This window comes from Giraffa tippelskirchi, chromosome 5 (assembly GCF_054371585.1).
Source record: "Giraffa tippelskirchi isolate mGirTip1 chromosome 5, T2T-mGirTip1v1.2.pri, whole genome shotgun sequence".
In the NCBI taxonomy this organism is placed as follows: domain Eukaryota; kingdom Metazoa; phylum Chordata; class Mammalia; order Artiodactyla; family Giraffidae; genus Giraffa; species Giraffa tippelskirchi.
In genome coordinates this window covers 45,430,899-45,446,797 of record NC_137279.1, presented here as the reverse complement: position 1 = coordinate 45,446,797, position 15,899 = coordinate 45,430,899, and the positions used below count along the sequence as shown (strand labels likewise).

General features: G+C 37.3%; 1 protein-coding gene across 17 annotated transcripts in view; it reads left to right on the top strand.

Annotated features, from left to right (window-relative positions):
• Positions 1 to 15,899, top strand: part of AKT3 (AKT serine/threonine kinase 3) — a 290,227-nt gene that overhangs the window by 141,410 nt on the left and 132,918 nt on the right. For 15 of the 17 annotated variants that reach the window (XR_014053623.1, XR_014053624.1, XR_014053625.1 and 12 more), the window contains one exon: positions 1,113 to 1,238. Coding sequence is in view for 7 of the 17 variants with exons in the window: in XM_081490258.1 (XP_081346384.1) it covers positions 1,113 to 1,238 (126 nt within the window). In the remaining 10 variants the exon portion in view is untranslated. Of the gene's footprint in view, positions 1 to 1,112; positions 1,239 to 13,399; positions 13,517 to 15,899 lie in introns of all 17 variants that reach the window. The other 2 variants (XM_081490266.1, XM_081490267.1) reach the window with 2 other exon arrangements.

The following is a 15,899-nucleotide window of genomic DNA, read 5'->3' as shown; positions in this document are numbered from 1 at the left end:
GAGAAAAGTCACAGTGCATTAGCAGAAGGGCAGATGTAAAGTGTTAGGGCATCTTAGATTGGCTAAATAAGAGAGACTTGTGAACTTGTGACATCGGAACTGACTTAGCTACTGATGTGAGGGAACAGTCAAATGTTAGATTTGAGCTTAGATAACTGATGTCAGGAGAAGCTGATTTGAAGGGAAAGCTGAACTGCTTTCAAAGTTTTGTATACTGTGATTAAGCACTTGAGATTGAAAAGCCGGATAGAAATATTCGGTAGAGAAGTGAAAATTGAGACCAGGGAGCCTTCCAGCTCTTATAGTATCATGGAGTGCCTCTGTTGCTTAAAATTAAAAAGAGGTGTGAAGTAAGCAAATGGTGATCTTGATGCTAAAAATATATATTTTGGTAGCTAGTTGATAGCTGGTATCAAAATCTGATAGAATATACATTTATTGACTATTGTGTGCTTGGCACTAACCATGTGTTCTTAGTTCTTACATTTATGTGTATGAATGTATGTGTGGTTTTTAAGGTTTATTAACCCATGTTCTTTCATTTCCTTGACTTGTTTACAGCATTTGTGCAGTTATTTTCCTTTAAATAACAGAATGTTGTTTAAACAAGTTATGCTCAAGATTTAACAATGAAAATAGACTTTTCCCCTTTCTTTTTAAAAAATGACACGATTAGTTGTGGTACATGGAAGAGAAACATCTATTTCATGTCCCTCTTAGGATAAGTGTTTTTCATCGAAATTCCTTGATACTGTGTGTATGATTTATTTACCAAGGCTTTTTAAGATGACTGAAAATATGCTCTAACAACCATCTGATATGAAAAACTGAACAAAATGTGTACTCAGTTGAATGATTCTCTGAAGAAATAATGGTGCAAATGAATTATCAAAGTGTGAAATCATTAGAAACAAAACATGTTTGGGTTTTTATTGAATCTTAATTGCAGGCTTATGTATTTCCTTTTGTAAGCTAAGTTAAAAGAAAATTGCCTATCTAAATTTTTGGAGGCCAGTGTTGTAGGACATATATTGTACCATAATTTATTTTTTCACATAAAAGCTGCTGTTCATTTTTCCCCCAGCATTAACATGCATGCTTTCCTCATGTAGGAGAATATATAAAAAACTGGAGGCCAAGATATTTCCTTTTGAAGACAGATGGCTCATTCATAGGATATAAAGAGAAACCCCAAGATGTGGATTTACCTTATCCCCTCAACAACTTTTCAGTAGCAAGTAAGTTAATTACAATTGTTGATTCACCTTGTATTTATTTATTTGTGTGGCTGTATGTGTCAGATACTTTGAGATATGTGAAAAGCCTATGAAAAAGTTTGTTTGTTCTTAATTGCAGATAAATTTTCAGTTTATATAGAATTTCAATTCCTTAGCATTGGAACTCAAAGATTCCATAGATTATTGATAATGTGTGGTCTTATATAATCCAAAATAGTGTAATTTTTTCATAATTAGAGCTTTGTGATAAAAACCATTCCTCAGGTTCATACCTCAAGTTTTTCTTTAAAGTGTAAACAGAGACCTTTGAACTTGACTGCTGGATTGAACTTGGTTGTAAGATGTTGCAGTTCTTAGTGCACCTCTAATCGAAGTTTTCTGTCATAATCTTAACCCTTTTGATTAATTGTATGATAAGAAACAAGTGATTTACCTTAAACATTATTTTCTGAGAAGATTTTGTTTGTGGTAAATTTTCCTTCCTTACAAATACCTAACACTATTTCTTCCTTACAAATTTCTAAAGAAGTTTGTAATTTAAACTTATTTAGGAATTATATATTTTCTTGAAAATAGCCAAAAATAAACTGAAAGATGATGATGATGATAATGGTGATTATAATTGTTATAACCAGGCTTTCAGATTGTTCAAATTGCTGATTAATCAATGAAAGGGGTTTTCTGTGTTAATTCAGAAGTAAAGCATTTTAAAGCATAATATTAAGTTAAAATAAACTTGCATAAGAGATAAAGTTTGTACCAGTATGATAAAATCTTTAACTAGACACACCAGTCTTAATTTTGATTTTGATTATATGCAGTTATCTATTAGTCACGATTTGGAAAGATATGAGGGAAAATTGAAGCAAAAATCAGTTAAAAAATATAGCAACATCAGAAAATCCAAAATGATAAAAATCCTCAAATGTTATACACATGATTTTATCATTATATGGAGCCCCAGTCTATTTTTTTTTTTTTTTGGATACTTCCTTTCAGTTTTTTTAAACAATAAAGTAGGACAATAAACCAAAAAGTTTGTGAGATCATTTTAACTTAAAAAAAAAAACCTCTGGTTTATGTAAGTGGATTTTTCCATAGGGAATTTCATTTTTTAAAATGTGAGGATACAATTATATTTGTGTATTAAGAAAATAATTTTTTCTCCACCAAAATGGCTCATTAGATACTTATGGCTTTCTCTCAGTAGAAAATTATTTTAAACATCCTGTTGTCAATTGAAATAATATCTTATATTTTGTATTGACTTATGAATATATTTTCTTTCTAAAGACATTTTGGGCAGGTGTTTGCTTTAAAGTGATAGAAATTGGCTTTTAAAACATCAGCAGTGTACATTATCATATCTGACCTAAAGCCAGTGTGGTTTCTTAGTTTGTCTATTTTACTAGCAAATGCTATTATTGGTTTGTCTGAAATAATTTATAAAGTACAGAACTCCTATATCTGCTGATCAAAATGCAGCATTTTTTGACCTTACGAAATTTCACACCCCAACAAGTTTTAAAGACATACTGTATGTCACAGTCTGCCAACATCTGCTCCAACACTTCCACTGGCAGAGGCTGAAATAAATGCTGCACTCTTGAGGAGAGAACCTATTTAGTGACTGACAGTCAGCTTATCCGTGAAATCAATATTAGTTGGCGTCTGTAATCTTTACTTGAATAATCAAGTAGTTGTGGATAGTTAAACTAATAAGCAAAGTTATAGACCAGCTCCTTAATTTTGGGAAATGTGTTAATAACATGGATCTCACAACAAACTGTTTTAAACTGATTGTTTTTAACGCCTGGCTTATTGCAGTCATAAGTTTGCAATAATTTGTTTTTGTCAAAGTCGTGTCTGACTCTTTGCGACCCCATGAACTATACAGTCCATGGAATTCTCCAGGCCAGAATACTGGAGTGGGTAGCCTTTCCCTTCCCCAGGGGATCTTCCCAATCCAGGGATCGAACCCAGGTCTCCTGTATTACAGGTGGATTCTTTACCAGCTGAGCCACAAGGGAAGCCCAAGAAGACCCGAGTGGGTGGCCTATCCCTTCTCCAGCAGATCTTCCTGACCCAGGAATTGAACCGGGGTCTCCTGCATTGCAGGCGGATTCTTTACCAACTGAGCTATCAGGGAAGCCCCCTTGCAGTAATTACCTGAGATAATAATGTGTAGTGAAAAGGGCCCTAGTTGAAGAAATAGTTCAAATTTAAGCTCTACCAAAAACCATGAGTATGACCATGGGCAGGTCGTTCTCACACTCCCTGGTCTTTAGTTCCTTCTCAAGCATGGTTGAGGACACCTGAATGAATTTGTAAGGCCCCCTTTGTCTCTAGCTTTCTGTGATTCTGTGAGGGAGGTTTGAGGAGGCCATTGAAGAGTGAGTGGGAATGAAATTATTATAAAATAGAGGACAAGAATATTTCAGGCAGAGGATAACAAGGAATGTTTTGGTGAGATATTAAGAGAAGGAACAGTAAGAGCCAGAGAGGGTTACTCCACCAATAGTCTCCCACTGGTTCTAGCTGTCTTCAACATATGAAAAAAAGAAACTAGGAATACAAGGTGCAGCATACTCAGGTATGTTGGGAGATGTTATATATACATATGTATTCCATTCATAGCTACAGTGTGTCCCCTGTTTTTCCTGCTAATTAAAATATGGTACTTCAAGATTAATCTTTGTGAGCTTTAATGAAACTTTACCAAAATAGGCTTTTTATTTGTTATGAAAATAATAAAGTAAGAGAACTAGATGGGACTTGGTATTGATCTTTCCATTCTTCATTAAGTTTCAGATTCCTTTTCTTCTAGTTTAAAATTTCCCCAAAGATAAGTCTTTATACTAGTTGTTTCTACTTTTCAGTCCACCACAGTCTAACTTTTTTATTTGGTTGATGAAACCACTTTTAGTAAGTTCTCCAGTGACCCCTTAATTGCTCAGACTAGAAGACCTTTTTTTTAGTTCTTCTTTTCCTGGATTTACATCCGGGGGGCATTTTATAGTTTTGATTACTACTTCTTTCTTGGGATGATCTCTCTCATTGTTTGCTAAGATACTTTTCTTTGCTGATTTTCTTGGTTGACTTATTGCATGCATTTGGATATCTAACTGGGTTCTGGCCAAGGACTATTCTCACTTTGTACTCTCTTCCTGGATGGTCACATTCACATTAAGGTTTCAGTTACTCCTAGTATACAGCTTGTTGCCACACTTAGTATCTTCAGGGCAGGCCTCTTTTCTGAGCATTAGATTGCTATCTTTACTATATTCAACTGACTATTGGACATCTCTACCTAGATATTTTTGGAGGCAACATATCTTAAGCTGAACTGAAGGTAATTTGATTAACTTTTCCTCCTGTATTCACTACCTCAGTTCTGTCTTGAGCAGAAACCTGGATCTATTTCATACCTTTTTCCCCCTCATATCTTCACCTTACTCCCAATTTATTTCTAGCCTTTCTGGTCTTGCTTCTTATTTCTTGAAATTATTTCCTTCTCTCTAATCTCTAGAATAGGCCCTCATCATCTCTGCTATAGATTTTTAACTATAGATCTCTGCCTGTAGTTTCTACCACTCATTTTCTTCCTTCCCATGAGTGTCAAAGCAATCTTTCTAAAATTATATCCTAACTATTCTGCTAACCTGTGAAAGCCCGGCCCTAGATTTTCATTTTATCCTACTGGATAAAGTCCAGATTCCTTAATATATCACACAAAGATCTCAGCCTGGCCTCTGCTTTCAGCTCTTTCCTCATCTGTCTTCTGCTGTCCATTACACTTTGGCAGTACTGAACTGTTAGTAATTTCTGTGTAAACTATGTAGCATTTCTACTCTGAGCCTTTATGCTGTTCCCTCTGTCTTCTATTTGCTGGAATAATTTTTTTTTTCATCCTTTAAGACAATTCAGATTTAAATCCCCAGCGTCATTCCTTGCTAAATTCTTCCTCTCTGTTCTTTACAAAGCTGTTATCTTTTGTTGTTAATCACGTTTCTTGGTTGTCTTGTTCATGTGTACGTCTCATCCAGTAAACTGTGAGTTATTTTAGGGGAAAGAGCCTAGTTTTATAAGATCTTTATATCTCACATATCTTAGTGCCTACATCCTAGGTACTAGTAACGGGTTTTGAATGCATTTCTGAAAACATCTAGTCCGGAATTTCCTTTTGTAGATGAGAAAAATGAAGCCTTTGAAAATTCAGTGGTTTTTAAAAATTAATTAATTAATTTTAATTGGAGGCTAATTACTGTACAATATTGTAGTGGTTTTTGCCAAACATCAACATGAATCAGCCACGGGTGCACATGTGTTCCCCATCCAGAACCCCCTCCCACCTCTATCCACATCCCATCCCCCAGGGTCATCCCAGTGCAGCAGTCCTGAGCACCCTGTCTCATGCATCGAACCTGGACCGGCGATCCGCTTCACATATGATAATATATACGTTTCAACGCTACCCTCTCAAATCATCCCACCCTTGCCTTCTCCCACAGAGTCCAAAAGACTGTTCTTTACATTTGTGTCTCTTTTGCTGTCATTGTTACCATCTTTCTAAGGGGTCATTGTTACCATCTTTCTAAATTCCGTATATATGCGTTAGTATACTGCATTGGTGTTTTTCTTTCTGACTTACTTCACTCTTTATAATAGGCTCCAGTTTCATCCACCTCATTAGAACTGATTCAAATGCATTCTTTTTAATGGCTGAGTAATATTCCATTGTGTATATGTACCACAGCTTTCTTATCCATTCATCTGCCGATGGACATCTAGGTTGCTTCCATGTCTTGGCTATTGTAAACAGTGCTGTGATGAACATTAGGGTACACATGTCTCTTTCAATTCTGGTTTCCTCGGTGTGTATGCCCAGCAGTGGGATTGCTGGGTCGTATGACAGTTCTATTTCCACTTTTTTAAGGAATCTCCACACTCTTTTCCATAGTGGCTGTACTAGTTTGCATTCCCACCAACAGTGTAAGAGGGTTCCTTTTCCTCTGCACCCTCTCCAGCACTTATTGTTTGTAGACTTTATGATAGCAGCCATTCTGACTGGCGTGAGATGTACCTCACTGTGGTTTTGATTTGCATTTCTCTGATAATGAGTGATGTTGAGCATCTTTTCATGTGTTTGTTAGCCATCTATATGTCTTCTTTGGAGAAATGTCTGCTTAGTTCTTTGGCCCATTTTTTGATTGGGTCGTTTATTTTTCTGAAATTGAGCTGCAGGAGCTGCTTGTATATTTTTGAGATTAATTCTATGTCAGTTTCTTCGTTAGCTATCATTTTCTCCCATTCTGAAGGCTGCTTTTTCACCTTGCTTATAGTTTCCTTCGTTGTGCAAAAGCTTTTAAGTTTAATTAGGTCCCATTTGTTTATTTTTGCTTTTATTTCTATTACTCTGGGAGGTGGGTCATAGAAGATCCTGCTGTGATTTATGTCAGCGAGTTTTGCCTATGTTTTCCTCTAGGAATTTTATAGTTTCTCGTCTTACGTTTAGATCTTTAATCCATTTTGAGTTAATTTTTGTGTATGGTGTTAGAAAGTGTTCTAGTTTCATTCTTTTAAAAGTGGTTGACCAGTTTCTCCAGCACCACTTGTTAAAGAGATTGTCTTTTCTCCATTGTATATTCTTGCCTCCTTTGTCGAAGATAAGGTGTCCATAGGTGCGTGGATTTATCTCTGGGCTTTCTAGAAAATTCAGTGATCTTTTTAAGGTTGCTCTACTAGGTCGTGGTAGTTAAGTGTGTGTCAGTCACTCTGTTGTGTCCGACTCTTTGTGACCCCATGGGATTCTCATGTGACTCACACATTCTCATCCCATGTGACTCAATGGGATTTTCCAGGCAAGAATACTGGAGTGGGTTGCCATTTCCTTTTCCAGGTAGTTAACTATCAAGATTAAAATTCATATTTCTCTACTGTCACTTAAGTGTTATCTGCCGCTCCGTGCTCCCCCAGTTCAGTTCAGTCGCTCAGTCATGTCCAACTCTTTGCAACCCCATGGACTGCCAGCACGCCAGGCTTCCCTGGCCATGGGTTGTTCCCCCAGCCTCTCCTCCATTCCTCATTGTCCATTCCCCATGTCACCTCCATTCTGTGACATTTTCCCTATCTAGAGCTTTGAGATCTGATTTTGGGTCAGAATTCCAACTCTTAAATTGCTAGATATCCTTTGGCATGCATAATGTAAGTTCTCCAACCCCTACAACATGTGGATAACAGTATTTGACCTTTATCCTTTTTTGGATGGATCAAATATGAACTATATTGGAAGTTGCCTTCTAAATGTAATACTATAGAAATGTAAGTAAAATAATATTTTTTCCAAGAAAATTGTATCTCCAATCAGAAATATGGTTAGATAAATTACTAACTCTCAGCATTCAAAACACCAAGATCATGGCACCTGGTCCCATCACTTCATGGCAAACAGAAGGGGAAAAAGTGGAAGCAGTAACATATTTTATTTTGGGGGGGCTCTGAAATCAAATCATTGCATACAGTGACTGCAGCCATGAAATTAAGAAACACTTGCTCCTTGGAAGAAAAGCTATGACAAACCTAGACAGCATATTCAAAAGCAGAGACATCACTTTGCTGACAAAAGTCCATATAGTCAAAGCTATTTTTCCAGTAGTCATGTACAGATGTGAGAGCTGGACTATAAAGAAGGCTGAGTGCCAAAGAATTGATGCTTTCAAATAGTGGTGTTGGAGAAGATTCTGAGAGTCCTTGGACAGCAAGGAGATCAAACCAGTCAATCCTAAAAGAAATCAACCCTCAGTATTCACTGGAAGGACTGTTGCTGAAGCTGAAGCTCCAATACTTGTGCCATCTGATGCGATGAGCCAACTCATTGGAAAAGACCCTGATGCTGGGAAGAATTGAAAGCAAAAGGAGAAGGGGCAGCAGAGGATAAGATGGTTACATAGGATCACTGACTCAATGGACCTGAATCTGAACAAACTTTGGGAGATAGTGGAGGACAGGGAAGCCTGGCGTGTGCAGTCTATGGAGTCACAAAAAGTCAGACGCTACTTAGCAACTGAACAATAGCAGCAAATTACTAATTATAGACTGAAATTTATCTTTGTATAGGAAACATTGCATTTTGACTGAAAAATAATATAGGATACATACAAGACTTGTGGCAAAGCTCTTTTCAAAGGTACATTGAGCACAATAGCTTGTCTACCCAGGTAGTAGTCATGATTCTTGACATGTTGACAGATATTAGCTCAACTCAAAAGTGGATGCAGTTGCTCAGTGGAGAACTTGAACATTGCCCATGTCGTGAGACTGATCATACTTTTGACCTAGTCCTTCCTCCTCACCGTGGTGGGAAGGGAAAAGTGCCAGCCTGTGTCCCCAGGAGCACCTACTAGAATTCTGCCTTATTCTGTGATGCAAATACTGGCCCACTCTGACAACATCCCTTTCCTCTTTGAAACCTTTCTTCTGTCTCTTTTAAAAAAAGAAATCGGTCAGCATTTCTTAGGCCAATTTAAGAAGTGCAATGACCTGTTTACTCACTAACCTATTATTCTTCTGTTTGAAAGAAAGTAAGGGAGTTATGGGACTTAAACCTACCAAAAACCATTTTTACCTCTGAATAATATTAGACTCTGAGATTTTAAATAAATGTATAGAAAAATCAATTGATTCCTACTAATGCTTTCATTGTGTTTGTTCATGGGGATAAAGAAATAGCTTATGACTTGATTCTTAGTCTTATATGTGATAAAAAATAGTCTGTAGAAAGCAACTCTGTAAATCTAGAATAACTCTATAATATATAAATACACAAGGATTATGGGAGATCAGAAAATTAACGCTGTAGAAGTTGAGAGAATAGATAAAAGTAAGGTAGGATGACTGGAAAAGAATTTATGCATGAGGCAAGGTTAACATGAGCCTAGAAGGACAGGTGATATTTAGGTTTTTGGAAGGAAGAAGACTTTCTCAGTGAGGTTAACAACATAAGCAAAAATGAAGTGTGGAATTAAAGAGTAGCTTGTTTGTAAATAGTGTAAACAATATGCTAGATGGATAGAAAATTTTTGTTGAAGGAAAAAACTCTTAAGGTTGGATAAACTATAATCAGACTGTGAAAGATCTTGAATACCAGTTTGATTTTTTATAATGGAGACCCATTGGAAACCATTGGAGGCTTTTGAGCATTAGGTATCCAAATCAGTATTTGATTTAAAAAGATCCTGTATGGTTATAGTTCTCTTCCTCTTCCTACCATAAGTCAGCCAGTCAGCAAGGTGCTGTCATGTTTTCCCTACTTCGCAGTCTTACTGCTGTCTTCCTAGTTCAGTTGGATTATTATGAGCATCTCTTAATAATTGTGTCTTGCCTTCAAATATTCTCTGGAGTATTTGGAAGCAATACATAGGATCTTCAAAAAGAATCTTCCTTAGCAAATCCCATTTTGCTCAGGAAGATCTTAAGTTTTCTCCATTTTCTCAAGAGGAGAATGAATTTTTTTCTTATTTATGTTTATACATGTATATGTAAGTATTCCTTTTTTTCTTTTGTTACTCCTCAATGTTCCATGCGTTTTTTGGACACAAATTAGTAGATTTTATTAAGTTCAACTGGATGTGAAATTCCTAATCCTGTTTTTGTTTTGAGTGATTTTTTAGACTATTTTATGTATTTGATCATTGGAAGACTTGTTTTCTCTAATTGTGTTCAGATTTTTAGGAAAATAGAAAGTTACATCTGGTACTTGGATTATCTATCTCACTACGAGGCATGCCTTGAAAGAAAGTGAAAGTCGCTCAGTCGTGTCTAACTGTTTGGGACCACATGGACTATATAGTCCATGGAATTCTCCAGACAAGAATACTGGAGTTGGTATCCGTTTCCTTCTCCGGGGGACCTTCCCAATCCAGGGATAGAACCTAGGTCTCCTGTACTGCAGGTGGATTCTTTACTGTCTGAGCCACTAGGGAAACCCAAGAATGCTGGAGTATGTAGCCTGTCCCTTCTCCAGCAGATCTTCCTGGCCCAGGAAATGAACCAGGGTCTCCTGCATTGCAGGCGGATTCTTTACCAGCTGAGCTACCAGGGAAACCTGGTATGCGTTACTTAAAAAGTAAATGAAATACTGTAAATTTAATTGAAATTTCTTCCTAGCCTTCATTTTTATAGATGATACTGTATTCATATATTTACAAACTTTAACCCATAAACCAAGTTTAGAATTGGGAATGTTGAGAATCTTTTTAAAAAATCACTTTGAAAAGAGATAGGTTTTAGAAAATTTTGAAGAATAATAATGCCATATTTAGTCACATATTTCCTCCTCCTCATTGAAATCACACTTCAATCTGATTTAAAAAAATTTTCCACAGAATTTCTACTTTCGTTCTTTTTTCTGCATTGTACAACAAATGTGCACAAAACAAAATGTATAATTCCATTTTAATGGATATGACTATGGCAGTTTAGAATGTCAAATCCAGCTCCTACATATGAGAACTGTCTGTATCACTGAAATATTTCATCAGTTATATGTCCTTTATAAATGTAAATTTATGTGTGTATCTTTTGAGCTTCCTGTTGAATAATCTCATGATTTTACTACTTCCTTCATTATAATACTGCAGGTGAACTGCTCAGATTTTGCTTACAGCATGTATTTTTCCTGGTAGCAGCTGTCATGATTTCTCACTCCTCTTTTCTGATTTACTCTAGAGCTAATCTGGGGCTTCTCTGGTGGCTCAGAGGGTAAAGTGTCTGCCTGCAATGCGGGAGACCCAGGTTCGATCCCTGGGTCAGGAAGATCCCCTGGAGAAGGAAATGGCAACCCACTCCAGTATTCTTGCCTGGAGAATCCCATGGATGGAGGAACCTGGTAGGGGTTACAAAGAGTCGGACATGACTGAGCGACTTCACTTTGAGAGCTAATCTCTTTAGTTGTAGTCTTGACCTTCTCAGTTTCATTCATCAGAATGTAACTTATTATGGGGCTTTATGTAGAATCGAGGGAAATGATAAACTTCCAGAGCATAATCACTGTGTATACTCATTTAAAAAATTTCCTCCAGTGTTTATTATAAGATATGATATATTAGAAGATCACAGGACTTGGAATCAGAAAACCTAAGTTGGAGTCTTGATTCTGCTCTTTTACTAGCTCTGTGACCTTGGGCACATTACAAAACTCTTCTGATCTTCGTTTTTCTCAGCTTTAAACATGAGGTTATCTGCTGTTCAGGATTAGGGTGGGGGTTAAATGAGATGATATATGTGAAAACACTTTGTAAATTATAAATGCTAAAATACAAATAAAAGTAATAGCATAAGATAGAATATGCTCAGTAATATTTGCTTCAGTTCAGTTCAGTTCATTCGCTCAGTCGTGTCCAACTCTTTGCGACCCCATGAACCACAGCACACCAGGCCTCCCTGTCCATCACCAACTCCCAGAGTTTACCCAAACTCATGTCCATTGAGTCGGTGATGCCATTCAACTATGTCATCCTCTGTCGTCCCCTTCTCCTCCTGCCCTCAATCCCTCCCAGCATCAGGGTCTTTTCCAATGAGTCAGCTCTTCACATCAGGTGGCCAAAGTATTGGAGTTTCAGCTTCAATATCAGTCCTTCCAATGAACACCCAGGACTGATCTGTTTTAGGATGGACTGGTTGGATCTCCTTGCAGTCCAAGGGGCTCTCAAGAGTCTTCTCCAACATCACAGGTCAAAAGCATCAATTCTTTGGCACTCAGCTTTCTTTATAGTCCAACTCTCACATCCATACATGACTACTGGAAAAACCATAGCCTTGACTAGACGGACCTTTGTTGGCAAAGTAATGTCTCTGCTTTTTAATATGCCGTCTAGGTTGGTCAGAACTTTCCTTCCAAGGAGTAAGCGTCTTTTAATTTCATGGCTGCAATCACCATCTGCAGTGATTTGCTTAATTGAGTTAAATGGCAGCCATTCCCCCCCTTTCCAGTTAAATTGTATTGGAGTAAGGTAGAAACTACTCTATTTGGTTTTCTTTAAAGACATTGCAAGTTTTAAGTAGAATCTATGTACAACTATCATCCCTGACTCAATGGACATGAATCTGAGCAAACTTCAGGAGATAGTGAAGGACAGGGAAGCCTGGCACGCTGCAGTTTATGTGGTCTCAAAGAATTGAACATGACTTAGCAACTGAATGTACACATCTACAACAAGATTGAGATTGAGAATGGCTGCTCTTGTTAGTTTGGGGGGAAAATCTCAATTGTATTTAATCCCAAAGACTTTGTCTATAGAGACTGGTCTTTCTTATAACTAAATAACATGTGCTAGACCCCTCAACCATGCACATGGCCTCCTTCTGGAAAATGAAGAAGAACATTACTGCAGCTGAAAAGGCAGCACCACTGGACTGACCTCAGAGGACCTAGGTGCAGACCAAATTCTTTAATGAGAAGGTTTAGTCAGAAGTGTTTTGTTTTTTTTATAAAGATAATAACATCCCCAAATGTCTTTCTGACTGTTTTAAGAGGATCCTTTGGTTACTATTCACTGGGGGAAAATTTCACCTTAATTTGGTTCTTCCATTAGATAATTACTTTTTTGTAAGATGGAGTGTGCAGTGGGAATGGTTTTTAATGGAAGGTAGGCAAGGAGTGGTCAGCTTCAGTAGCCTATATTAATGTGAAGACATAAAAGAGGTCCCAGCTGAACCAAGCTTCCTTCCTCCCTTCCTTCATGCTTTTCTTTCCCCCTTCCTCCCTTCTCTTCTTCCTCTTTCTCTCTGCCTTGCTCTCTTCCTCCTTCCCGCCTTCCTTCTCTCATTCAGCTTCCTCTTAGGTCAGCAGTCAACTCTTGCTTATCCAGAGATACTTGTGTGAAAAATACTATGCGTGCAATAATTTTCACTGAATTGTTCTTAAATACTATTTCCTCTGACTCTTTTCTTTACTTCCTTTTCTCATCATATTAAGTAGCAGCCTCACACACTTGTTCTGTTTTGAGATTTCCTACTTTGTTTGCATATGATTTAAAGTAACACAATTCAGATACACAGGAGTTATCACTTAATATTTAAACATATTTTTAGGAAATCTAAGTTCAAATGAATATTTAGAAAGTTTTTATTGAGGGTTTATTGTGTTCTCAACATTGTACCAGGTACTGAGGGGAAAGAGAAGGAAATAAGGAAGGAAACCAACCTTTCTTTGAGCCTTACTATGTGCCAGGCCCTTTCACATATGTTATCTCATTTAATCTTCACAACAACATTCTGAGGTAAGTATTATGTTCTCCATTTTAAAGAGACTGAGGGATTATGTGACTTAACTGGCAAATGGCAGAGCCAGAATTTCAGCCCATGTCTAACAGAGTGCTAACCTTGAAGTCTGTGTTCCTTTCATTAATCCACAGATATAGCCCTTGGATTTGAAGAGTTTGTAATCTGCTAGCAAAATATGCCACAAACCCTTGGGATTAGTATTTTGAGATTGGTATTTTGATGGTTCAGTTCTGAAGTAGGTTTATAATTAATATATTCAGTAAGAGTTTTAGGAAGAGGAGGTATCATTGAGGAGTAGATCATCAAGAAAAGCTTCGTTGGAAATTGAGATTGTTTGGAAAAATAGTAAGATTTCAAAAGATGACATGCTGCTAAATCGCTTCAATCGTGTCCGACTCTGCGACCCCATAGATGGCAGCCCACCAGGCTCCCCCGTCCCTGGGATTCTTCAGGCAAGAACACTGGAGTGGGTTGCCATTTCCTTCTCTAATGTATGAAAGTGAAAAGGGGAAGTGAAGTCACCCAGTCGTTTCCAACTCTTAACGACCCCATGGTCTGCAGCCTACCAGGCTCCTCCGTCCATGGGATTTTCCAGGCAAGAGTACTGGAGTGGGGTGCCATTGCCTTCTCCTAAAAGATGACATATATTCCAGGTAACAGATCACAATAATTTGAAAAAATTATTTCTGAGAAACTTTGGTTGAATCTCTTATTGTTAATTTAAATGGGTATGAAATCCTCAGAATATGGATGAAGCCTCCAGATGGTATGTTATTTCTTTGTCCCTGTATAGACTGAGAGATGTCAAAGGAGAACGAAGCGTAAGTGATAGGAATAAATATGGCACTTGAAATATTTAGCAGACTGCCATAATCGTACCAGATACTTTGTATGATTTCTCAGTGTCAGAGTTAGGCATTATGTCCCCTATTTGCTGACTTGGCTTTTACATGAAGTTTCTATCATCATATTGCTATTCATCTTCTCTCCTAGTAGAATATAAAATAATTTTACTGATGCAAATAAGTAATTCTACTTTAAAATACTATCTTAAAGTCAATATTTTTTCTTTAGCTAAAAATATTTTGAATTGTAAGTTTTAGCTCAGAAAGGGGCACATCATCTATTTACTGTTCTTTAACCTGACTTATTTTATGTAAGAGAGCCGAGGTGGTGTGACTGGGGAGTGAATAGTGGGTGTAGGGTAGGAGGACCACCACCTGCAGCCTGTGTATGATAAACAGCTATGATGGGGTTTTGCATAATTTTTAATATTAAATTAATTACTATTAGGTCAGTATACTTCAGTTTCTCAACTACAGTTTTGCTAAGTGTATAACACTCAGGTAGCCTTTGGTGCTAAGGATCCTTGTACTATTGTTTTCTCTTATTACTGATCCTAGAATTTTCCTCTGTGATACCGTTCCATATCTGAAGAGTGACAATAATCCTTTTTATACACTTTTCTGTGTATACTCATTTATGGCCTAATTAAGTCTATAGATTGTTTTTGGTTAAGTTAAATATAGATAAAACCTACCTGATTTACATGTTTATATTTATTTTTTAACTTAGTTTCTTTTCTAGAAAGTGGAGGCTTATTTGTAATTACTTTCTAAAATTTTAAATTAGGGAATACCCTGGCAGTCCAGTGGTTAGGACTCTGCTCTTTCACTGTTGAGGGCTCAAGTTAAATCCCTAGTCAGGGAACTAAGATCCAACCGGCCATGCACTGCAGCCAAAAAAAAAATCTCCCAAAATTGTAAATTACAAAATGATAATATGCCCATTACTTGCTCCTTTAATCCCATCTCACTTATAATTGGGCTTCCCAGGTGGCTCACTGGTAAAGAATCTTCTTCCCTGCTTATAATTAATACATGTGAAATTAATAGAGACTTAAGGAAGTAAAAGGAAGAGAACTAACATTGTTTAAGCTCCTGTGTATCAGGTGCCTTATTTACAGCAACATGACAAGAAAAACATGAGATAAATATTACCTTTAAAAGAACAAACTAGTGAAGCTGGGGCCTTGAGAGATTAAGAAATTTTCCTAGACTCTCAAAGCAAGTACTTGGGAAAACTAACAATAATTTGGACCGGACTGCCTAACATCTGGGGCTTCCACAGTGGCTCAGCGGTAAAGAATCCGCCTGCAACGCGGGTTTGATCCCTGGGTCAGGAAGATCCCTGGAGAAGGAAATGGCCAACCACTCCAGTATTGTTGCCTGGAAAGTCCCATGGACAAAGGAGCCTGGTGGGTCACAGTCCATAGGCTCGCCAAGATTCGGACACATCTGAAGCAACTGAACAAGCATGCATTTCTCACACCTAGCTTGAGTGTATTTAATCATAAATGGAGTTCAGAGATAACTCTTC